General features: G+C 40.9%; 1 protein-coding gene and 1 pseudogene across 1 annotated transcript in view; both read right to left on the bottom strand.

The window, feature by feature from the left end:
- Positions 1–26,870, bottom strand: part of STXBP1 (syntaxin binding protein 1) — a 68,090-nt gene extending 41,220 nt beyond the window's left edge. Inside the window, exons 1-2 of the mRNA XM_023533031.1 lie at positions 26,836–26,870; positions 74–123 (exon numbers count right to left, since the gene is read on the bottom strand). Coding sequence (XP_023388799.1) covers positions 74–118 — 45 coding nt within the window. The 5' untranslated portion in view covers positions 119–123; positions 26,836–26,870. The remainder of the gene's footprint in view (positions 1–73; positions 124–26,835) is intronic.
- LOC111742509 lies at positions 13,084–13,202 on the bottom strand (annotated as a pseudogene).

Raw genomic sequence — 26,870 nt, forward strand, 5'->3', positions numbered from 1 at the left:
CAACTCCACCCCCACTGTCGCATTTTCTATATTAATTCACCTTTATGGCCATTAACTGTACTCGTCTACTTACCTTCCACTCCCCCTTCTTCTTTACCTTCTTTATCACATCATGCATGATCTCTGAAAAAGGAGAGAAAAAAGAAGGGAAGAGGGAGGGAGGAAGGGAGAAGGAAGCAGGGGAAAAGAAAAATTTAATGTAATTTCAAGGACTTCTAATACCTACCTATTCCACTAGGTCTAATATTCCGCACCCCCCACACGGGCTTTGTTCTTTCTCTTTGTTCAACCAGTCTCTTTACTAAGCCATAATCGATCCACCATAAAGCCAGTTCTCTTCCTGTTTCCTTAACTGGGAGTTTCCAGACTTTGTGATCTCAGGACTCCTTTACACTCCTAAAAACTGAGGACACCAAAGAGTGTGGTGGGTAAATACCTATTGATAGTTACTATATTAGAAATAGTTAAACAGAGAAATTTTAAAAAAAGTTAATTCATGAAAATAACAATAAACCCATTATATGTTAACATAAATAGCATTTTAATGAAATGTAACTATATTTTCCAATAGAAAAAAAATAAGATTTAGTGGCTTTTTAAAAAAATATTTTTGCAACTCTCTTTAATGACCAGCTTCGTAGAAGACAGCTGGATCCTCCGACCTGCTTCTACAATCTGCTGTAAGTCATATAGCATCTGGACAACTCCACTGTGCACTCGTGAGGGGCTAAGAGCGAAAAAGGCAAATAACACCTTATTAGTCTTATTAAGAAGATAGTTTTGACCGCGTGGACTCCCAAAATGGTCTTGGGTTTAACCAATGTCTTAAATTGAGTGAAAGCCTGTGACAATCCCTCAGGCCACATGAGTCTCCCTCAAGCTCCAAAAACAGATGTGAAGAGCAACTGTGAAGTCTTTCCAACCCTCGGTATATCTGTGAGATGTTCTCACCCCCAAATCACCATCTGGTAAGCCCCAGTCTCCATAATGCACCTCTCCACACGAATGTATCCACCACGCTTGCCAACCTTTCTAAAACCAGGTAACAAACAGACCTGGAAGGGTTCAAAGGCTAACTGTTGTCATTAGCAAGTGTGTATCAAAGAGTAGGTGGTTCTCTAGAGCACAATGGTTCATAATTATACTTTTGATGATCTTCGGTAATCTGATGTGTCAAAATGTATTCTCAAATGTTTAAGAATTATATTCCTGATTATAAACACACACGCACACACACAACTTACTGCAGTAAACTTGGAAAACACAGAAAAGTATCAAGAAGAAAATATCATGTTTTATTTGTGTACTTAAAAATTTCAAGAAGAAAAATCATCAGTATTCCTGCCAACTTGAAATGCTTGATTAATATTTTCAGTTATTTCCTACTAGCTTTTTCTCTGCACTTTTACATAGTTAACATGATGCTATATATACATAATTTCATAGTATGTTTTTCAGTTAACAAGCTCATTGCCCCAGGTTAATAAAAATGCTTCCTAGGATTTTAAATGCTAGCATAATAGTCTATAGTTTAGTCGCCAATTGTCTTAATAGCCATTTAGATTATTCCCCATGTTTTAGCGTGATGAAAAATTGGGAATATATCCAATAATAGAGCAGTAGTAAGTAAATTAGGTTACGTGTGTACAATGGAATACTATGTACTCATTAGAAATAATGACATGGGAAGCTACATATTCATCCATTCATTCTTTCATTCTAACATTTGTTGAGTAACCACTGTTTGCCAGTCGCTGTACTAAGCACCAGGAGTGAACAAATAAATAGCAGGCGCTACATGGCACCCAGTGGGAAGAAGGGAGGAGGAGACTGGTGAGCTTAAAGATTTGGTGGCAGAGGTAAGGGGCTTCCTTGTTGGAGATAAGGTCATCGGCTAAAAATGGGCAGAGTGGTGCTGTACATGGAAGGTTTAAAGAAAGAAGGTATTGAATATTTTTCCAAAGACTGGGAAAAAGAATTTACTGTAGAGATGTTTTAGCATTTCTGGACAGTATTGAGGGCTAATTAGAGGTTTGTGACTATGAATTTAAAGTAAAACCAGGCAGCTCATTTGTGACTTTTTTTTTTTTTTTTAAACATCTGGCTGTCCAGGCACAAGTCAGGAAGGAAAAGAGCTGGTTTCAACTAGGGTTAGAATTTCCCCAGTAAGTACAACACAGGGAGGAAATGCCAAGGTACATGGCTAAGGTGGGGAAAGGGCATGCAACAACTCTTTTTAAAAAAGTATATATGCATAGGAAAAATGAGAAGAGCTTATACCAAAATGTAATTTGTGTTCAGTAAGATGATGATGATTAATCCTTAATTGTCTCCTAAGCTTTCTGCATTGAGTCCATATTATTTTTTTATAATAGGAAAAACGCTCTAAAAATAATGTGTCAGTGAACGTCTTTATGCCCAGGGCTTCTTTGCACAAATTATTGTTAGGAGAGCTTTCTGGGTATGGAATGAACGGATGAAGAGCATAAACGTTCTGAGTTCTTGATAAATTCTGACGATTATTTTCCAAAAGCACAATTTACATTCTCACCAGTACTTTACATGACTCTCAAAATTAACATACTAACTGATAAAATAACGCCTTGCAGTTTGTTTATTTTAATCTTTGTTAATGTGTCAGCAGAAAATGATATATTTTGCTATATTTAAATTTCTTGATTACTGGGGACAAATATTTTCTTTTTTGCTACTACACGAAATTAATTTAAATTCACTGACTTTAAATTCGTCACCTTTTGGTAGGGGAAGAGAGACGCAGAACTGACAAATCAGAAAGTGTTGCAAGCAGTAAAGACTGAAAAAAACAGCTCCTGCTACAGCGTCAACCCTTCCCGTCAACCCTTCCCGTCAACCCTTCCCGTCAACCTTTCCCACCTCGTTATGCCCGCTCCGAAGTTCCTGGGGCATATATTTGTCCTGGGTGTTGTTGATGGCCAATTCTAATCCTGCCCTACATTCTTCTAATCCAATACCAAAAAGGAAACAAGGATTAGAGCCCATTTTAGCATTAAGAATCAAGTCCCTTGAGCTACTTCCTCACAAATAATTCCTGGCAATCACACTGCATCTCCCTTGAAGTTTTCTTTGTGTGAAAACAAAGAATAAAGCTCTCTGAGGCTGATCTGGCCAGCAGGTCTTATTTCTTCATGCCAAATATCATGTATCCACAGCCAAAACGTTGCTCCGCCACCCTGTCCACATAGATGGGACAAAAGAGACTAGGGAGCTTCAACTTCTGCAACCTGGAGGGCCAGGTCTTGGTGGACTGCTTCCCTCACGGCCGGAGGGGTCAGAAAATAGTTTCCTTCTCCACGACATCCTCTAGGTCTCGGTGACTCTCGTACTCACCAAATCCCTCCCAAGCCCTGAGAAAAACAGCAGTTGGTCTAAGATTCCCTGGGACATGTCCAGGTGCACTTGGTAGACTAACTGGAGTCCCAAGCGCAGGCTCTAGAGATAGCGGCAAACCTGACCCCGCCTCCACCTCGTGAAGTCCTGCCCTTACGGCCCTGGCACCCACGACCACCCTCTGCCGTGACATGTGTCTGGACACCTGAGCCCCAGGCATGGAAAAACATCTGAAATAGCATGACGAATATCTGATGGACCCAAAGTTTGGGGAAAATGTGAGCATCACCAAGGCTCTCAAAACCACGGGGGATTCAAACATTCTACGCTCTGCAGCCCCAGAGCTCCACGCAGCCACGAACGAACGGTTGCACCAGGAGTCCGGTGTCCCTAGGCTGGGAGGTGAAGTGCCTCCATTCTGCTGAGGGATTTTGGGGAGTCTGAACTCGGGCCACAACTGCCCTCCTCTTTTACCAATTTGAAATACAGAGAGTTTCCAGTTATTCCAGCTTGAGAGTGGCAGTTCTTCTAAAAGGCGCCCTCTTGAACAAACCTCAGTGGTCTGAGAGTAAATGCTCGTTACTCAGGCAAAGGTCATCCTGGAGAAGTGCCAGTTAGACAGACTCTGGAAAACCCAGGTGGCAGGCATCTGCTGACTATGTGAACTTGGGCAAGTTTAAAATGTTGTAAGCTTCCATTTTCCCCGCAACAAAATTAAAATTATAATACTCTAATGACCTGCTGTGAAGATTAATGAGATAAAATGCCGAGTACAGTGCCTGGCACATATGAGGCATTCGACAAAAGGTACTGATTATGATGTCACTGTAAAAATATGGTGCTCATACAGACAAGGAAATAACAAAATTATGACACATCACTTCCACCAATTGAGACTTTTCATATAATGTAAAAACTGTATTAAAAGGAAATGCATATTAAAAATACAGCTTTAAAATAATCACAAAAATATTTAGATAGCACGCTCTGGGTATTTCACCAAAAACTTTAAAACTTCTCTGACCCACATGTGAATACATTCTGGAATAATGGCTCCAATGTGCCAATGTACATAAATCTTAAATGTAAATATAAAATTGAACGTAAGAGTCCTTATCCCCTGAGGGGACAGAGAGACCTCTGTTTATCTAGGAAGAGACACGTTAATGCTAAAGCACAAGTAGGGGCCCATGGAAGATGAAACATTCTGTCACAACACAGGTGCGCAGGACTACATTTTTAATTTGCCATTACTTAACCTTGTTCTGAAAATTCACTAAGCCAAGAAAACAAAATGAGGTGTAATGTTGGTAAGAAATACACAGGAAATATGCAGAAATCATAGGAATCGACTGAAAAACTAGTGGAAAAGTTAAAACGTTCAGAGGGGTGCCAGATATAAAATAACTACCTAAAAACCAAGAGGGCTTTGACATGGCGACAGTAACTAGTTTCTGGGAAGACTGTCCACTGTTTACCAGTGTGTCCTGGGCTGGGAAGCCACTGTCCTACTGATGCTACTTGCTGCCGGTACTTCTACTCTGGAGCTCCAAGAAGCCTATTCCTCTTCCCCTGACAGCCCTTCAGGTAGTTAAAGACAGCAACCAACTTCCTTTGAATGTCTTGCTCTGGCTGAAGATTCTCCTTGCTAAACCAACGCACTTCCCCAGGTGGAATAGGTAATACTAAGCCAGATAGGGGAAATGGTTCAAATACTTGAAAACAAGCATTCCAAGTACTCTCCAGATCCTTCCCTTCTGAAACACCCATTTGTACTGTAAGCTACTGGTAACCTAACTACAAATCACTTTAATTGTTTACCTTTATGTTGTTTTGAATACTATAGAAGTAGGACTTTGAAAAAAATTCAAACAATCGAGAGGTGTATAAATACAAAGTGAAATCTCCCTCCTTACCTCCACTCTTGAAGGGAACAAGCACTGCCAGTTTAGGGGGGACCCTTACGAGTCCTCTCTTGGGCACGTGCAAGCGTGCGAGGGAAAGTGAGCACTTCTACTCATGGCTCCTCAGCTGAGGCCTGGGGCGGTAGAGTAACTTTCAATGACTTTACTTTTTTGGTGCTTAAGCACTTATCCTGGGGAGAACCTAGAGATGGTCTAAGGCCAGAGTCAAATCCCTTGCTTCGGAACCGAGATACTCCCTGCAAAACACAGCCATCTGGAGTGGGCAAGGCCTCTCACTGGTCCCTCCAGAGTGAGCAGAAGTGGGTCTCTGGATCCTTGTCCAAATGCTCGCCTCACCACACACACACGTTCTCTCTCGGACACTAGCATGGACGGGGCTCTGAAACTGAACCCAAGTGTCCTTTTCTGTTATATTGCAATGGTCGCTTTGACATGGTCAAGTGATTCAGATGGGTGTGGAATCGGATGGTTTAGGTTCAAATCCCTGCTCCTCCATTTGCTAGCTGTGACTTTGGGCAAGATATTAACTCTCTCTGTATCACAGTTTTCCCCACGTGTGAAATGGGAATGACTGCACGAGCCTCAGAGAGTTATTGTGAGGATTAAATGAATTAATGTGTGTAAGTACTTAGTTCACTGCTTTGAATGGTACTTAACACTGTTGGCTATCACCGGCACCACCATCATCTATTTTAAGTGGTATTTGACCTTCCGAATAAGGAAGAATCCAATGATTTCCAGTTGGTTGATTATTGCTACTCCACGGAGTTTATGAGACGTCTCCTGTTTTCCAGTTTGTTCCTCTGTGTACAAATCCTATCATCCGTTGAACAATGATGATTTATTAAACACTTGCTGTGGTCCAGGCATTGGAAAGGCCACAGTGAACAAGCTAAACAAGACTCCTGTTCTCAAGGTTTTACACCTGATGTGGAAGGGAGAGACAGCCAATAAACACAAGGAAAAGCACAAGTTCATCCTAGAGAGTAAGTGCTCACAGGAAATCTACGAGATTAATGAACTCGAGTGTGATGGGGCTTGGGAGAAGGTACTCTGAGGAAGTGGTGAGGAGGAACCAACTCTGTGAAAGTCTGGGGCAAGTTTCCCAGGCACAGGAAGAATAGGTGCAAAGTCCCCAAGTTGGGATCAAGGATGGGACGGGCTAGGAACGAAGAGAAAGCAAGTATGGGAAGACTCAGTGAGCTCAGGGAGGGAGGGAGCAGTTCAGGGTGCTCACGGAGAGGTCACCCGGAGTCTCACTTAGTCATTTACAGCAGTAACTACTCACCAAGCAAGGACTCCACAAGTCATTCACTGCACTCAGCTCCGTGTACACCGAGCTCCATTCATTCACCTTCAAATGTGACAGCTCCCTCCCGCTCCCAGCATGCTCACTCCCGCCCATCTCTGGCATCTGGCATAAAATAATGACTTAGCAAACGCCTGAAGAATGAATGAACCCCCCACCCCCACCCCTAGTGGCATAACTGAGCAGTGCTTGCTGGGAGTGAAATGAGCAGTTCCGTTCACAGTGTGCCGCATGGCTGAGTAAGGTGCTTCCACCCAGTGGCTCCCAACGACCACCTACACTCCCCCTTTCAGCCAGCACCCTCCTGACACCCTGGGGTTCAGAACTCCCAGTTCAAGGATCACCCCTGGGGGAAAAAAAAAAGTCTGAGACTCTTTTGCTACTGGGGAGAGAGATCTTTTTATTCTTGAGGAACTTGACAGGCAAACTGTGGCGATTCTAGCCAGTACGAGTTTGCAAGGCAGAAAAATCTAAAAATATTTTCCCCTCAACTCTCCTCACTCCAATTTAGTGAGGAGTGTGGTATTATGTAAATGTACAGATACAAGCGCTCAGGTCTAAAGTTTCTGCCATCTTAACATTTCTCTATACACTCATTTTTTAACCAGTAATTGAGATATCACCACCTTAGCCAAAATTCTTTAAAAAATTCATATTAGAGAAAAAATTCAGTCAATAATTCAGGTGCCATAAGAAAAAAATTGCCCACAACAGTAGTGGTATCTAATATTTATTGAAGACTTACTATATGGAATATGCTGTCCTATACATTTAACATGTATCATCTCATTTAAAACTCACAGCAACTCTTAGAGATTAAATATTATAATCACCCCCTTTTAACGGAGGAAACTGAGGCCCCAAGAAGTGAAGTATCTAGCAATTACACAATAAAATGTGCATAACTATATGAAATCTATGGAGAATATACCCCTAAAAAACATATAAAGCAATTTCTTGACCCCATGGAATTTGCAGTCAGTTCAGTTGAAGAAATAAGACATGACACCTGCAGCATAAAGATAAAAAGTCATAAGACCCTCATGCACTGCTGGGGGACTGTAAAATGGTACCATCTCTTTGGAAAATAGTCTGGCAGTCCCTCAGATGGCTAAATGTAGAGTTACCATAAGTTTCAACAATTCCACTGCTGGGTGGATAGCTAAGCTAAGAGAAATGAAAACACAGGTCTACACAAACACTTATACGTGAATGCTCACAGCAGCACCGTTTGTGATTGCTAAAAAGTAGAAACAACCCTAATAGCCATCAATTGATGGATGGATAAATAAATGAAGTCCATGCATACAATGAAATACCATTCAGCCGTAAGAAGGAGTGAAGTACTGACACATGCTACGACTTGGATAAATCTTTAAAACATGCTAAGTCAAAGAAGCCAATCACAAAGAACCACATTTGTGTAATTCCATTTGTATGAAATGTCCAGAATAGGCGAATCCATAGAGATAGAAAGTAGATTAGTGGTTGCCTAGGGCGGGAGGGAATAGGGAAGTTGGGATATCTAAGGAGCACTGAGTTTATTTCTGGGGTAATGAAAGCATTCTAAAATTGTGATGATGATGATGCACAATTCTGTGAATATACTAAAATCCATCAAATTGTACACTTTGAGTGGGTGAATGGTATGGTATTTGAATCACATCTCAAGAGAACTGCCTTTAAAAAGGCATCAGAGAATTTTAAATGAAAACGTCAAACTCAAAAGAAAATACAGTTTTGCTTAATATGAAACTGTTCCATAGTGTCTTCGACTGAAGACAGGTACCTGGCTTACCCCTATAAAATATCAGTTATCTAAAGTTATAATTTCCTTTTAATTTGTATCCAAGTTATACTTTGCACAAGTGAGACTAAAACAGACCACAAATCATCAGCCACAGGGCAGGAACAGGGCACTGCTCCCTGTAACTGCTGAACGACAATGGGTTAATCTGGGAGTGTTCCTATTACGTTACTTTTGGGGTGGTGGGGAGTGGGAGAGAAGGAAGGAGAGGTTGGTCACAAGCTTTAGACCATGCAGAGATGGAGGAACTGTGCCTTGATTCCTCTGCCCTTCTAAGCACACTCGGAGATTGCATAAGACTCAAATGTCCGAAGGGATGACACCCAAACCTTGGGCTGCTGCCAGGATCTAAGAGGAGTGCATGGTGATAAGTAAATGCCTGATATCTGAGAAACCCAATCTTAACCTCAGGCCCAAAAGGATGCTGGAGAGAGTTACAGAAATGACTGTCCACTTTCTCTTTCACTCTATGGGGAAATCCTCATTTCCCCCTTTCTGTTTCATGAGATTTAGAGCCAAAAGGTTAAGCAGCTAGAAAATCTCTAAAGCAAAGCCTCATGGACCTTGGAACTTTGATGAGTAGAAAAAGAAATCTTAACCTGGGGACAAAAAGAGATTAGAAATAGGAGTTCCTAGCAGTACTTCAGATGCAGCAGTCACTTCACCTCAATTCCAAAGGAGTTATTTTCTTCTTCTTAAGTTGCCTTCAGCATGATGTTCCTTGGATAAAAACTGTGAAGTTACCATGTATATGCAAATAAAAACATCAACCGAGAGAGAGGAAACCAAAACAATTTATACCTACTTAAAATCAATAGCTTATAGTAGTAAATACTATTTAATTACATTAACATTTTAAAACGGAAAGACCAAAAAAAAAAAAAAAAGACAAAAAATGGTGAAATGGCAATTAACCCTCTAGGACAGAAAGCACTGTTGACTGTAAATATGCAATTTTAAAAGAAAGGACTCAAGAATGAGGGCCATTTTTTATACATAATAGCGATACTACCATGCAGTCATTTGGGAAGCATTTCACATTCGCTAAAGAAACAAAACAAAACACACTGCCCTTGTACTTTACCCACAGCAGCAGACCTCATCTGTTAATGGCCCGTTTGGTTTGCCAGCCTGCATCCTTTTCTTTGCAAAAAGCTTGTCCTCCTAATACAGGCTCAATGATGACTGCAGTAATTCCGCCTTGAACTGCAGGGACCGAGAATCATTGCTTATCTTGATCCTGGCAGGAACCCAACGTGTGGCCAGTATCTTAAATTGGTAGATGTGGCATTTAATGGCTCCAAATCACATGTCTAGACTTCAATGGGAGTTTCCCTAAGGACTAAAGGGTTAGGGAAAATACACTTTGAAAGAAAGGGAAAGACACGGCAACACTATTCACAATAGGCAAGATATGGAAGCAACCTAAATGCCCATCGACAGACGATTGGATAAAGAAATTATGGTTTGTATATACAATGGAATCCTACCATTTACAACGACATGGATGAACCCAGAGGTTAGAATGCTGAGCATAAGTCAGACAGAGAAAGCTAAATACCATATGATTTCGCTTACATGTGGAATCTAAGGAGCAAAAAGAACAAACCAATCAAAAACAGACTCACAACCACAGAGGACAATCTGGTGATGGCCAGAGGAGAGGAGGGTTGGGAGAAAGGGGAGAAGGGTTAAAGAAGTACAAGCAGTTGAGAGTGGTCACGGGGATGGGGAGCACGGCATGGGGAATGCAGTCAGCAGCAATGTAATGGCTGTGCGTAGAGCCAGACGGGTGATAGAGGAATCAGGGGCATCGTTTCATAAACTATAGAAATGTCTAACCAATGTACTATATACTTGAAACTATTAATAAAGTAAAATAAAATGCTAAAACAAAGAGAGAAGAAGAGAGGGAAAGAATGGAATGTTTCATATGCTCGCAGACACCCAGAGCAGACGGGGGACATAAAGATCATGTAGTCTAGGATGCATTCAGCAATGTCTGGAGATGTTTTTGACTGTCACAATCGGAGGGTGCTATGGGCATCTAGTGGGGAGAGGCCCGGGATGCTGCTAAACATCCTACAATGCACAGGCTCACATGGCCCAAAATGTCAAACAGTGCTGAGGCTGAGAAACCTTGATCTCGTCTCTTTTATAAAGAAACCGAACCTGAAAGAGATCGAATGATTTGTCCGTGACAGTGCTGGTAGGAATCAAAATAAGGATTTTGAAGTCCAAGATTCTGATCAACCCAATCTGTTCTGCTTTAAGATTTAACCTGCTTTAAGGTCTGAGATATGAAAAAATGTTTAGTCTCACACTTTAGCATTTGGACAAGACCACAGGCTCAAGCCCCCTCTGGAACCTTCCATACAGCCATTCTAGAAGTGTCAAGCTGACGTGAGAAAAACCTCAGAAGGCAGAAAATGTGGCCCCCCCAACCCCATCCCCCAACACACACAAAGGTCTAATTTCAGGAGGGCTGCTTCCTTTTCCCAAATCCACATAGCTGCTTATGATAAGATACCAGGGTAAAAAACATCCTGTTGGGCTCAGGATCAAGCACGTGAGAAGGTGGAGCCCCAAGGATAGAAGAAACACTGACAGTCTAAAAGAAATATCTGACTCTGCACGAACTTCACTGGATACGCAGACTGGGTGATTTTCTCATGTTTTCCATAATCAATAGAAAAGATTCTGCTTCTTATATTTTAATACAAAGGTCCGTGTAGATGTTTTTTTCTTTTCTGCTTAAATCATCTAGACCAGAGGCAATTTCCTCCAGCCATCTATTTGTACCAAAATGTATAGGTGGGCTCTCTTTGTCCCCTCTTCATTTACCTAGGCATTGTTTGAAGATTGCCCTCAAAATATGCGTGTCGGATAACGGACTCTGCCCAGCCTTCAGCTAGGGGACAGGTAGGCGGCGAAGAACTGAATGGTGAAGTCTGTCTCTCCAAACTGTATAATTTAGTAAAAACTTCTACGCCAAAGAGCACTACACCGAGAATGAGTACTGGAGTCCAGGAGGGGTGCCCGGCACTGGAAGAAATGATCTCAGGCTTCATTCGATCTCTCGCTTCACAGTGGGCTAATGAGCCAATTCAAAATAAAATTCCTGGATTTGGGGTGGCCTAAGTACTTTTCTAACCTGCCTCTGTTTAGTCAGAGTTTTGTTTGCTGCCCCATCAGCCCTAGTACTCTAGCAGACTGCTCTGATTCTCCTCTCAGCAGGAAAGGAAAAAGTGGCCCAAAGAGCCAGTCATTCTGCTGTTAAGAAACTAGGGTGTGGTGGTCCCCAGCCTCTGGCTGGCAGCCACTTACCTCCTTCTTTCTTGAAATGCAGTTCTTATAAATGATCAAGTCTTATTTTTAAATTCTGAGTCTGTGGTCTTATTTTCTACAACAGGTGTGTGGTAACTGACTTAGCGGGCCTAGGCAAGCTAAATCCACCTGAAGTGGAGTCCTAAGCCAGGAGTAGGGAACCCTGAAAACCAACCGAATCTACACGGAAGAACCAAGTTTTGGGAACTGGAAGCACCAGGTACCTCTGGAACCTAAAGGATGGGGTGGGGCAGAGGCGTGTTGGTAGCAAGGTATCTGAGAAGCACTGGCATCTTAGATCCCTTCTGCCACTTCCCATCACTGGGTGACTGTCCTTCTCCCAACATGGCGGAACTTTGAAAAATTTCCTCTTCGGAGAGTGTAGAGGGTCCCTGGACCGGGGGTACCCAAGGCACGGTTGAGAGACTGAGTCTAATACTGAAAACTGAGGGGCTAAATGAATATAAGTACAGTTGCTGGGAACTGCCCTCCATGCCCGGGGCCTCTTCATTCACTCAGCTCCCAGAATCCTGGCAGCTGGACCTTTACCTCCCAGGCCGAAGACAGAAAGAGACTTCTCTGGGGAATTGATCCGAGAAGAAAAATGTAAACGCACTGACACTGCGGACTTCCCAACAAGGAAGTCCCACCCAGATCACACCCAACCACAAAGTCGGGGCTCCCAGTCAGCATTTACCGCTCTCATTCGGAATCACAAGGGTGGGCTGCACACCAGAGGAAAGTCCCTACATGGAAAATAGAGACCAAAACAAGCAAAACAGCGACCACAAAACCTGGAGGAAACAGACTATGCAAGGATTTTTTTTTTTTCAAATTTTTTAAAAGAGAGACATAAAAGAAGATATCGCATCCATGAAACAAGAATAGGAGGCTATAAAGAAGAAAACTAAAAAGAGCTATTAGAAATGTTTAAAGAACATGATGGCAGAGATTTAAAATTAAATAGAAGAGCTGGAAGATAAAGCTGAGGAAATCTAGAAAGCACAGCCAAAGAAATAATTGAAAAGATAAGAAAACTAAGCCAAGAGGTTCAACATCACAGGGTAAGCAAAGTGTGGCCCACAGGCCAAATTCAGCCTGCAGCCTCTTTTTGTACACTTTAAGCTAAGAACGACGTTTACACTTTTAAAGAAGTGGGGAAAAAGAGAATATGTGGCAGAGACCATATATGGACCATGAAAACTAAAGTATTTAGTACATGCCCTTTACAAAAAAAAAAAATTCTGACCCTGGTCTAGCACAATGGATAAGAACAGACAAATACCAAGGCAAATAACTATGAAATCCAGAAGACGAGAAATCTGCCATTTTTTTTTTTTTTTTAACGCCTACAGCACCTGGTCTTCCTAGGTGGTCTCCTATCCAAGGACTAACCAGGCCCGACCCTGCTTAGTTTCTGAGGTCAGACGACATCAGGCACGTTCAGGGTAGCATGGCCATAGACTCTGCTGCCATCTTTATCTCTGTTCTGCATATAATATGTCTTTTTTCTCTGGCTACTTAAGTTTTTTTTTTTCCTTTTTATCACTGCTTTTAAGCGATTTGGTTATGATGTGCTTTTCTGTACACATTTCATGTTACTTATGCTTGGGGTTCATTGAACTTCTTGGATCTGAGAGTTTACAGTTTTCAACAAATTTGGAAAATGTTCAGGCAATATTTCTTAAAATATTGTTTCTCTTCCCCCCGCCCATTTTTCTCCCCTTTAGAGATTTCTATATAGTAGGCTCCTTGAATTTGATCCACAGCTCGTGTTTTTCTCCTCCCAGTCTTTTTCCTATGTTTTGCTTTGGATAGTTTCTATTGCTATGTCTTCAAATTCACTAATTTTTTCTTCTGCAATGTCTAACCCCTAACCCTAGCCCTTTAAAGGTATTTATATAGAGAGATAAAAACAAATATGGTGATAAGTTAGTAATTGCTAAATCTAGGTAGAAGGTAGGTGGGTGATTATTATATTATTCATTCGACTTTGCAGTATGTTGAAATTTTTTCTTAATAGGAGGTTGGAGGCGGGGAGGGAATGAGCACTACCACTCTGGAGAGATGGACCAGATCGTTCAGTCTCAGTGAAAGCCCGGAAAAGCTTATTACTCTAACTTGAATTTCAAAGTGCCTTAACGGATAAATAGAGTTGGGAAGAGAAAGAGGGAAAGAAGGAGCAGGAGGATAAAGAGGAGGAGGAAGAAGAAGGAGAAGGGGAAGAAAAAGAAAGAGGAGCAGAGGAGGAAGGGGGAGGAGGAGGAGAACAGAGGCCGAGGGTCCCACACAACCAAAACAGTGAAGTCCAAGGTAACCCACCCTCAGACAATCTGAGGGAAGGCAAACTGGGGAACTCTCAGTGGCCACAGGATTGCCTCATCTTAAAAATCCCAGAGAAGCACTTTTACCCGAAACACGATGAGGTCTGCAGACTGAGTAATTTGTAGGGGTCCGCCTCACAGTAATCTATCGCTAAAAGCCTAGAGCGTGAAACTAACAGGGTGGAGGGGGCCCCTTGCTCATCGCTGATGTTATATGTTCCTCAATCCCTAGCAACTAGTACCAACAATATCGATGTTATCCAGAGACCAGGGAAAGGCCTCTCTCCTTCCTCCCCTGGCTACCCCAACGCTCGAGAAGATGGGGAAAAGGAACCGTGAGAGGAGAGGATCAACGAGCTTGCTTCACCCTGCCTGCCACCCCCGGTGTGGAGGCTCTGGAAACCATCTACGCCTAACAGGTCTTCCTTCCTCCCCCTCAGCTGCCAAACAGGAGCTGACATTGAAGGAAGTTCATAAGGATCATCTGCGACTAGGTTAGAATCAACTGGAAAGTCCTGAGCTACATCTGAGCCGAGCATCAGTGGCCTTTCGGCCCTCATCGTCGTAACTTCTAGTAGCTTCCACTAGTCACTGTGAATCTATGCTGGCACGGAATGTGAAAATGATACCGTCTATCCCCAATAGCCGCAGAGAAGGAAACGAATCTGCCAACATGGTTCATCCAGCAGACTAGCACAATCTGACTTCCTGTTCCGGGCGAGAGTCTGGACTAGATGCTTCTGAGATCCTTCCCAGAGCCAAGAGTCCACAGTGTGATGGCATCTGGACACAGCATAAACTCGAATCCTCAGAGCTTTGCGTTTTGACTGACTACAACCACTACCTCACTTCTTCCCCAAAACAATTCTAAGCAATGACATTCACAGAGGCAAGGGCTGACTTTAATACACAGGGGAAACACGACAGAGAGAAAAACTCCTGAAAAGCCTCTACCTGTCACGCCTCCTGGCTTGGAGAGCGGAGGCTCGTTCCTACGTGAAGACTCCCCGTTGCTGGCTTGGGCTTGCTTTGAGACGACTTGAGGGGGGGCCCTGGGAGTCACAAAATCATAGACATGGCTCTGCTAGATTTGCATTCCTGTCTCTGACTCTCAAGCCTGCTGGCTATGCTTCCCGCCTCTTTAGATAGTCCGCAGGCACCCGCAACACCTTGCCTACAAAAGCGAATCTTCCCTGGCAAACCTGTTTCTTCTTCTTTCATATCTCAGTGAATGGTACTGCTTTCCAGCTGGTTCCCAAGCCAAGAACGCTGGGGTTTTATTCAGTAAGCTTGAGCTGGTAAACTAACCTGATCCCAGCTCCTTTTCCTCATCTTCCACATCCAATCAATCACCATGGCCTGGTGCTTCTATCTCCCAAGACTCTATCAAGTCGATCTTCTCTCCACTAGCTGCTGTTTCTCCATCCTTGGCAAAGATGCCCGTTCTCACCATCACTCTCTCCAGTCGGGATCACCACGGCAGCTTCCTAATGGAACCCTCTGCCCTCAGTCTCACTCCTTCCCACCCATTCTCCACGCAGCAACCAGAGATCTCCCTAAGCTAAGTTATGAACCACGTCTCTCCCCGACTGAAAGCCTTCAGCAGTGTTCCACTGCTCCTGGGAGAAAGATAAGAGTCTTTCACAAGACTAGGAAAGCCCTCTCCACCTCCCTCTCCACCTCCCTCAGCACACTCCCTCATCCCCAGCGTTAGGCTCACTGCACCTTTCTCATTTCCTGCCAAGCTGGACATTGATCTACTTGACTTACTCTCCCCCAGGCCCCACCAAGACCAATCTCCTCCTGGCTAACTCCGCCTCATCCTCTAGGTCTCCCTCAGCCTTCCTCATTTCCCAGGTCTTATTGGGGGCTCCCCGCCCCCGTGCTCCAATATCATCGCACCATTTGCCCCTCTCAGGGCACTTATCCCGATATTTCACCACCACCTGTCTGAATCCCAGTAGGACCACATCTACTTATGCACCATTATATCTCCTGCCCTTAGTACAGGTTCTGGCACGCAGGAGGGACTGGATAAATATTGGTCAAATGAAAACTTGTGCCAAACCCTCCGAGGCATGCTGAAATAGAAACGAGCCGTGATACATGGTCCTGGGTTTCCCTGACATCTCAGAAGTCCTCCAAACAGGGAGTAACTGCTGGAGACTCTGACTTAAATCTGTATCTTCACAGTTAGGCTCTAATGATTTAAAAAAAAAAAAAAATTGTTTGTTTGTTTTTTTCCTACTTTCCTCTATCTCTACTTTTTATTTTTTGTTCCCAAGAATAAAATAGGCTTTTCCTAGTGTGATAAAAATTGAATATCCCATTCACTTCCTATAAGGTCAGCTCTTAGACCAAATAATGAGTAGACATTTAAAGTGAGATATCAGTGGTATACAAGAAACAGAAAGAAAGGAATATTGGAAATCTGCCCCGTGAGAGCTTGCAATTTGAGCCATCAGGAGTTATTCTTGCTTCAGAGCTCGAGACATATATTAAGATCAGATCAGTCTACTTCGGAAGCAAATTGCTTTGTTTTAACCAATGCAAACTCTCCCAAAGGGCATCAGAGTGGGCAATGGCTGGCTGTTGTCTAGTGATTATTAGATTATGTGTCTATCAAAAGTATAAGTAATTCATTTCCTTGATTCTTCTAGTGATTTATTCAGTAACTTTGAGCCGGTAAACTAATCTCTGTAATTCTATCTGTAAAATAATAATAATCCCTTACAGCGATTCTTTATTTTCCAAGCTTTTTTGTATATTATTTAATGTGAGCCTTAAAAAGAATTTTGTGGTACTGGGATTAGAATTCTCAATCTAAAAAATAGTTAAATAGCACGTCTATGTCACCCAGCCACTAAGCATTAGGACTGGAACTGTCAGCTGGATGTCTGACTTCTAGCCCAGAAGTCACTTTTTCCACTACCCAACACTGCTTCTCACTGATTAAAAAAATTAATTAAAAAAAAAAAAAAGTTGGGGGAAGAGTAAGTAAAACTCATCCTTGTTGAAATTAAAATGAACTCTTGGAGACCTCGCCCTAACTTCAGCTCCAGCAACAGCTCTGCACAGAAGCAATTGATTGAGGCAATCGCATAAGAGGATCAGCTGGGGATTCTCCAAGCACTTCTCGTATCAGCAACCACAGGACTAGGGTTCAAAATTTATGGCTGCTGAGTTGCCAGTGATAACTATAAAATTTGGTCTGGCTACTCCACTAAAGAAAAAGACACTTCATTAGCTGCCAACTACCTGTTTGTCTAAGAGGTGCTGTGTGCCAAAAAAAAAAAAAAAAAAGCCGGAGGGAAAATCTTTTGGTGCCCATTCAATAAGCCCTTTTTGGATCCTGTGGCAGATGCGCGTGCTCTTACATTTGATGGGTACATGAATGATAACCCAGTCCCAAACCACCTCTTATGGAAAGTATGCCCCAATTTAAACGACTTATCACCCCATAAGTGTAACATCTAGTTCAAAACAAAGGAAGACCAAATTTAAAAATAAATGGTAAGAATACTGCCTATTAAAAACTATGAGGGGAATAAAACCTATGGGGTTCAACCAAAGCTGTGCTCAGATAAAAATTCATATCCTTAGTTGCTTTTATTGGAAGAAAAAAATTAAGAAGTACTCGATTCAAGAAATTAAATAGATTATACAAATGTCTAACCACTACGCTGTACACCTGAAACTAATACAAAATACTGGAAGTCAAAAAAATTAAATTAAGAACACATATACACAAAACGTAGAAGAAACAGATTATTTTAAAAAGCCAGTTAAAATTGACTAGTCTCTAGCAAGTATTTCCATAACATAACAAAAACAGCATAGAGTAAGAAAGAGCATAATAACCAGTACAGAACATTTTTTAAACTTATACGAATTTAGTCAATAAATATGAAATTTTTCAGTTGAATGGCCTATAGTATAAAGAAACATAAATTGCCAAAATTGACTCAAGAAGAAGTAGAAAGCCTAAATAAATAATCAAATAAATTTTAAAGGCTGTCAAATATTTATCCTCTTCCCTCCACCCAAAGCAATAAATTCAAATAGTTTTATGGATAAATCATTTCTAACATTCAAGGAAGATAATTTCCAAGCTATCTGATCTATTCTGGAACACAGAAAAAGACAGGTAACTTCCTAATCCATTTATGGAGAGAGAAATTCTGATGCAGGAGATGTGGAAAAAAATTTAAAGGAGAGAGAAAGATTTAAAAGAGAGAAAAAGAATATATATATTCAATATATAGAATACTATATACATAGTATTCAATTGTTTATTCCAATATTTACTGATTGCCCACTACATATCAGCACTGTTCTTCTAGGTACTGGGAGTAGGGCAGTAACAAAACAGTCTAGCTCTCATGGAGTTTACATTTGGCTGGTGGAAGCAGGGATAAACAAACAAATAATCCAGTAAGTAGAAATGTCAGATCTGACAATTCAGTATGGTAAGAGGGATATTCTGGGGGAAATTAGGGAAAGTTTCCATTTTATATAAAGTACTCAAAGAAGACCTCATTGGTGAGTTGGTGTTTGACCAGAAACCTAAAGGAATTAAGGGAAAAAAGCATGCAGATATCTGAAGAACAATCAGACATAGGGAACAGCAAAGATAAAACCCTGAGGTGGGATCGTACCTGGAATGATCAAAGAACAGCAAGAAGGCTCCAGTGTTAATAAATATAGATGCAAAAATATGTAAAATTTAATAATACAGAAAAAAGATACACAACTATCAAGTAAAGATCATTTAAGAAGCCTTAGCTTCTCCATATGATACCATGATGGGGCATATTAACATTTTTTAAAAGGAAGATAAATACATACAATGATAGTATACATAAAATAGAAATCAGGAAATAAATTAAGAAAATTGATTACGAACTTCAAAAAACTCTAAATGTAGCTACCATAATAACTAAAAGGCATATTGGTAAAACGCAAATAAAAGAACATAAGAATTAAAATAGTAGCCACCATTTTAAATAATCATCTACTACACACAGAGCTATGTACTAGTAATTTATATACATTGTCTCTAATGCTTAAACCAACTCAGCAAACCAAATACAATTATCCTAATTTTACAATTAAGTGAGTTTAGCTAATGTGTCCAAAATGATACAGATATGCAATGACTGGTCTCCAAATTAAAACTCATGTCTATCTGATTCTAAAGCCCATGTTATCACACACACCCAAAATAAATTTTTAAAAGAAATTTAGAAATGCAACACCATTTAGTTATCTTAGAAAACTATCCAGACTAGATGTGATTTTGGAAGAAGAAAGTAACAATCTCCCTAGAAATTATATATGACGGCAGAATAGTTGTATAAGCAAAGATGATATTTAAAATACTTAACTAATACTTAACTAATATTGTCCTTCTGGCTGCTGCATCATGGGAAGATCCCAGGGGTTCCTGGAGAGGGACCTGGACAATAGGGGGATTAGGGGCTCAGGGCAGAAACTATTTCCCAACCAGCACAGAGGATTTTCAATATTTTAATACCAGCCAAACCAGTGTGTACCAACTGGATATCATCTTTGAGTTCAAGAAGGTGTAATGTCCAGAAATCTAGGAAAAACATAGAAGAGTCTGGGCCTAAGGAGAAGACATTATGAACATGCAATTTCATTCCAGAGATACCTGCCTGCCATGTGTAATGAACTGTTCTAGGCACTACGGGAAACGCCAAGAGGAATAAGACACAGTCCCTGCCTTCAAGGGTCTTATGATTTAACGAGGAAGAAAAAACTTACGACAAATAATTATAACCTAATGCAGAATGCAATGAAGTGCCATAAGAAAGAATAGAATGGCATCAAAAGAGTTAGAGGAGAAACTTCTATTCCAGACAAGAGAGAGGGAGATGCCTTATTGGGAAAAAAAAATAGTATTGAACAGCCCTTGAAGGATGAGAGCTCATCCCAGGATGAGCAAGCTATATGAGAATCCTTTAAAAAAGTGAGGAGAACAAAAAATATGATAATTTTAATTAATAAACTGAGAATGAAGACACAACAGGACCATTCAACAATTTTCAAATTTTAAATGAACTGTCTAAAAGGACATAAAATCACAATTGTTATAAGAAAAAGTTCTTATCAAAAGCACACACAGAAAAAGATAGAAGGTAGAAGATTAAAGAAACAGACAAACTGGTCTCATTTAAGTAATACTTATCATTCATTGAAGCTTTCAACTTTTACTTTTAAAAGACAGTAAAATAACTTCAAATGAAAATAGGTAGATTAAAAATGTAAACGAACAATCTTATTAAAAATGGGCAAAAATTTGCATAGACATCTCTCCAAAGAAGATACACAAATGGCCAATAAACACATGAAAAAATGCTCAACATTAATAGCCATCAGTGAAATGCATATCAAAACCTCAGTGGGATACACTTCACATCCATTAGATGGCTACAAGCAAAAAAAAAAAAAACAAAAACAGATAATAACAAGTGTTAGCGACGATATTATGAAATTGGAACCCTCATACACTGCTGGTGAGACTATAAAATGGTGCAACCACTTTGGAAAACAGTTTGGCAATTCCTCAAAAGTAAAATATAGAGTAACTATATAAACCAGCAATTTTACTCCCGTGTATCTACCCAAGAGAACTAAAAATACATCTCTAAAAAAGTAAAAATAAATGTAACATAAATTCTTCCAATCCATGAATACGGTATATCACTCTATTTATTTAAGTCTTCTCTGATTTCCTTTATCAGTATTTTGTAGTTTTCGGCACACAGATCTAGAACTTATTCTGTTAGATTTATACCTAAGTACTTCACGTTTTTTGTTCCACTGTAAATAGCACTATTTTAAATTTAATTTTTTTAACTGTTCATCGCTAGTATATAGAAATACAATTGATTTGTGTAAATTGACTTTGTATCTTGCGACCTTGCTGAACTACACACAATTCTCCTTATAGGGTTGCTCCCTTATTTATGAAGCTAAGAATTATAATTTTCACATTGTAATACAGTAAAGAAACTAAAATATTAAAAATAAATTTGTTAAAGTACTGAGTCTTCCCAAACTGATCTACAGATTCAATACAAGTCCAATCAAAAGCCCAGAAAGACTTTTAAAATAGAAATAGACAAGGTAATTCTATAATTCCCATGGGAAAGCAAATGAACCAAAAGAACCAAAACAATTTTGAAAAAGAACAAAGTTGGAGGACTCACAGTACCTGGTTTCCAGTCTTACCTTAAAGCTATAATAATTGAGACAGAATGGGTGTTTATGAAAGCATACATATTGATCAATGAAACAGAACAGGGAGTCCAGAAATAGATCCACCCATACATGGCTAACAGATTTTCAACAAAGAACGAAGATGATTCAATGGAAAAAAAGATAGCCTTTTCAATAAATGGTGCTGAAACAACGGGACATTCACACAGCAGAAAAATTCATACACACATAAAAAGAACTTTGATAACTCACACAATACATAAAAATTAACTCAAAATGGATCAAAGACTAAATGTAAGGCCTAAAATTATAAAACTTCTAGAAGAAAACACAGAAAATATATAAAACATAGAAAATCTTTGTCAACTTGAGTTAGGCAAAGATTTCTTAGCTAGAATACCCAAAGCACAATCTATAAAAGGAAATTAACAAATTAGATTTTACCACGTATCTTCTGTTCTTTGAAAAATATCGTTAATAGAATGAAAAGATGAGTCACAACTGTAAGAAAATATTTGCAAATCATACATTTGATAAAGGACTCGTACCTAGAATAAAGACTTCTAAAGACTCAGTAATAAAAAACAAACAAACAACCCAATAAAAAGTATGCAAAAGACTTGGACATTTCACCAAAGAAGATGTATAGATGGCAAATAAATAAGTGAAAAAATGCTTGACATTATCAGTTATTACAAACATGCAAATTAAAACCATGAGATACCCGCTCCCTATCAGAATGACCAAAATTTCAAAATTGACAATACCAAGTACAAGGATGCTGGTAGAAATGTAAAATGGTATGGCCACTTTGGAAAACAATTTTGACTATTTCTTATAAAGTTAAACATATACTTATCATACAACCCATTAATCTCACTCCTGGGTGTTTACATATCCAAGTGATACGTTCACACAAAAAGTTGTGTGTGTGTAAATTCTTACAGAAGCATTTATAATTGCCCTAAAGGGCAAATAACTCAAAAGTCCTTCAGCTGGGGAATGGATAAACAAACTGTAGTACATCCATACAACAGAACGATGGTCAGCAATGAGAAGGGACCAACTACAGATACGGGGAGCATGGATGCCTCTCAAATGCATTACGCTAAGTAAAAGAAGTCATATTCAAAAAGCTACATACTATATGTGTATTGGATATGACATTCTGGAAAAGGCAAAACTGTAGGGACAAACAGTTCAGTGTTTGCCGGGGCTGGGAGTAGGGGAAGAGGCTGACTAGAAAGAGACAACACGGGGGAACCTGAGGGGTTGACAGGCACTGTTCTGTATTTGATTATGGTGGTGGTTACGTGACTGTATGCAAAGGCTGAAATGTGTGAACTCTTCACTTTTGAAAAAGGGCAAATTTTATTGTATGCAAATTATATCTTAATTTTTTCACGGAAAAAATGTAACACGTATTTAATATAGTTCAAAATATACTTGTTATTTGTATGCTAACCAAAGTTTCGATTTAAAATAAGTGTAAGAGATGAATGAAGACTGCTTCTGTCACGGTGTCCTCTCAATTTCTGACACATCCTGTGAATCACGACCCCATCTGAAAAAGGTATGTTTTTAATGTACAAATCGAAACCACATTCTTTCCCAAAAGAATGTGATTCTTATAAACGAACACGAGGAGAAATTGCTAACAGCTAAGAAACAACAAGAAAAACAGTACGTTTTGTAATCCTTGCATCTTTGTAACCCACTGACAACACTTCAGGGAACAGGAATAAACTCTAGATTACACAATATGGATTTATATAATTGAAACGTCACCTATTAAAAAAAATTGACAGAAGGTGCCACAAAAAATGAAATCGTCCTTTCTCTTACAATCTCTTTGTAGAGTGCAGAAAACAACTACATTTTATAGAAAAAAAAATTAAAGAAAAAAAGGTAAAGAAATGAGTAGGACAGGGAACAGAAATTGGGTCAAATTACAAATCGTCCATGATTTTCAGGTTGATTCTTCCATTTTCCAATGCACCTGCACCTCTTTCAAGGAGTTTATCCGAGACTCTGCTTTCTCCCCCCAAAAACCTGGCCCCGCAGGATAGAAATAGTCTCTCTTCTTGAAATCCTCTAACACTTTAACCCTCTTTGTGGATCTTTTCATCACAGTAATATTTACTCAATTTACTGTATGCCAAGAACTGTGCTCAGTGCTATCCCTGTATTACCTCATTTAATACTCACAGAACCCCACAATGTAGGCGCTATTATCATTCATTTTATAGATGAAGAAACTGAGACATAAAAATGTTCCATTACTTGCCAAAGTCACATGGCTAATAAGTATTGGATCAGACTTTTATCCCAGGTAGTCTACTTCCAGAGTCCCTTCTAGGAACTGCTATACATAAAGATTAAGTCATTCGTTCAACATTTACAGAGTACCGAGCACTAGTTCACCCACTAAGGACAGACAGAAGAATAAGACAAGGCCCAACTCTCCCATGAAGGAATATCTGGTCTAGTTGGGCAAGACCCACGAAAAAGTGCAATATACTGAGTATACCCTAAGTGTGTCTGGGGAGTGATAGGGGAGTGACAGGGAAAGCATCTCAGGACTGTCTATGTCTGTCACAACAGTATGAGTGTGCCCCATACGTTAGTCATCCTGTATTCCCCCTTAGTTCCTAGCAGGCTCTGAACGAACATTTGTTGAATAAACAGATAAAGTTGACCCATCTCTTCTACTTTTGTTGTGCCTGTACCTATGAAAATTCAACTCAGAAAGATGTGACAAGAAGCCAAAAACTACATTTATCGTGCTCTCCACATTCTTCATTCATTCATTCAATAAATATTTATTGACTGCCAACTATGAGCCAGCCCCTGTTCTTGGCACGGGACACAGTGGTGAACATGTCACCCTGCTCTCCTGGAAACAACGTTCCAGTGGATGAAACAATCAAACAAATGCAAAAAACAAAACAGACCAAACACTGAACAAGATCATTTCAGGTAATTTTAAGTGCTATGAAGAAAATTAAAGAGGAAATATAATAAACGGTGACTACGCGGTATTGTTAATTTCAATTGGCAACACCAGGTTGTGAAGGTGACATTTAAAATGGTGCAAGTTGGTTAAAAAAAAAAAATCTTTATTTCATTTTTATTTTTAGAGAAAAAAGGCAAAGCTGGAAACCCCATCAACAATTAGGAGCCAGAATTAATCTGTGTCATTGACAAAGGATTGCAATAATATATTTTCTTCCAAAATATATACCTAACTCAATTGTTGTAGGAATAGAACGCTGCTCAAACATTCACCACTTTTATGTAAAATTGGTTTGGTTTTATTTCCATTAGCAGTGGCTTCGCTTTGTTTTGGAAAAGAAATTTTGGCCATATTACATATTGATTTTATTTTTATTTTTTGACCTTTATGCTTGCTTCTAAAAAAATGGGGGTGGGGAGTGGAGCCACCTGGGTCCTGGCAAAAGGATGCAAAAATTTGATTTCTATAAAACTTAAGGATTTTGTTGTAAAAGCACCTATGAAAAACATCTGAAAGAATGTAACCTGTAACATTCACATTCCACAACCCTTTAAAAGAGGCATTGGAAGGAAATGACATATCTAGAATAATGAAGAAAGGATTTTTTTTTTTTTAAGCTAATGTTGCAAGGAAATGGACACCGGGTTTTAAGAAGTAATTAACACTGATTTTGGCAAGTCATTTAACTGCTCTGAGCCTCCATTTCTTTCCCACGGGTAAAATGAGAGTGTTGTCATTATAGGATCCCTAAATGCTTTGATTCTCCTTAGAAAACAGAAGGTGCATGATTCAGAACCTTTGCTGCATGAGGAAGGCAGGTGTGACAGTGGGCACTTACAAAAAAACTTGATCATTTGGGGTTTAGTTTTTATAAAAATTTCTTCTGATGTAATAAGGCAGATAAGATTGTACAACAAGTGAAGATGTTTCCTATATCAATGAAAAGAATGGGAAAGAAAAAACCGTAATGATGCGCAAAAGAAACATTACACAGCCAAAAACATTTGATAGCAAAAGAGAGAGAAGAGTGTGTGTGTGTGTGTGTGTGTACTATAATAGGAGAGAATCATTGGAAAGGAAACTAATTTCCACCATTTTGATTATATTTCCTTATTCTCTCCCCCAGAGAAATGCCGTTTTAATTCTTCCTTCTAAAATAAAGGTAGAAAAAGCCACGGCAATCCCTACACTTTTTTTCTTGTGTGTGTGGTGGTTGTTAAAGAAACAGCCAAAATCCTGAGAAGACACTGTTTGTCTACACATATTACCAATCTTATTTAGCACTGAGGGCGCCGTTTTCCAAATATTACTAACATCAGCCCTCGCTCCGCTGCGGCCGACACTCACCACCATCCATTTTTTAAAATCCTTTTACGTCGATCCTTTCATCCAAACCCATAAACAACCATTTCCTCCCTGCAACAGTGGTTTGAATGGCTCGAAACGTTCAGCCATGCAAGGGCTGAGTCGTGCAAACGGGGAGACTGCAGACTGCGGTGATGGGCAGGGCTACTCCTCCCGCTGCACACGACAGCTGTCCTCATCTACCGTGTGATTTAAGAGGGTTCAGGACCCCGATAAGACCCTGCCCTCGAAGCCAAGACCCTCGAACGGGAGGAGAGAGGCGGCCTCAACCCAGCCAGCCAGAGCCAAGCCTTTGGAAAACTGGCTTCTCTCCAGCGGCCAGGAGTGGCCCAGGCTGGGCGCGCGGAGCCGCTCCCAGGTGGGTCTCTGCAGCCGAGGACCGCGGCTCTGGCTCTGGATTCCCCGGGAGGGAGGAGGACGCGGGAGGAGGACGCGGGTCGGGACTTTGCTCGTCACGATTCACGAAGGAGGGTGGGAAAGAGGGAGGGACTGGAGACAGAAAAAGGAGTGGAATCAGAGAGCTTAGGAAATAAAGAAAGCAAGGAAGGGGAGAGGGGATATGTGGGGAAGGTAATGGGAGGGAAGAAGAACGAGGGTGCAGGGGAGGGTGATGAGGTGCGGAAGGGAAGGATAATGGGCAGCAGGGGGTAAAGGCGAGGTGAGGGGGGAGGTATGGGTGCCGGGGGTAAAAAGAGGAAAAAGGAACGAAGGAGGGCGGGTGCAGTGGAGAGAAAAATGGAGTTGAAGAAGGGAGAGACGGGGTGAAGGGATGGAGCGATGGGGGTGTGGGGGGGTGGAGGTAAAGAGGGGAGAGAGGGATGGGAATAAAGGGGAGGGATGGATGAAGGAGGAGAGATGGGATGAAGACGGGAGGGGTGGATAAAAGGGAAGGGGATGGGGTGGAGAGGAGGGATGGGGGAAGGGTGAGGAATTCGGGAAGAGGAGAAGCGGGCGCGGGCCGCAAGAGGCCGGAGGGACTTTCCTCGGAGGGCGGCGCCGGAATAACCGGGCCCTCCCAGCCGTGAGCCCCCCGCCGGGCGGGGCGAGCAGCCAGCGCGGAGGCCGGGGCGCTGCGGGCAGGTACGGCGCCCGGCTCCTCCCGGGCAGCCGCGGCCGCTGCCTGCGGAGGGGACCGCGACTCCACTTACTCTCTCCGACCACGGCTTTGAGGCCGATGGGGGCC

The sequence above is a fragment of the Pteropus vampyrus genome, unplaced genomic scaffold (genome assembly GCF_000151845.1).
Source record: "Pteropus vampyrus isolate Shadow unplaced genomic scaffold, Pvam_2.0 Scaffold95, whole genome shotgun sequence".
Classification (NCBI taxonomy): Eukaryota; Metazoa; Chordata; class Mammalia; order Chiroptera; family Pteropodidae; genus Pteropus; species Pteropus vampyrus.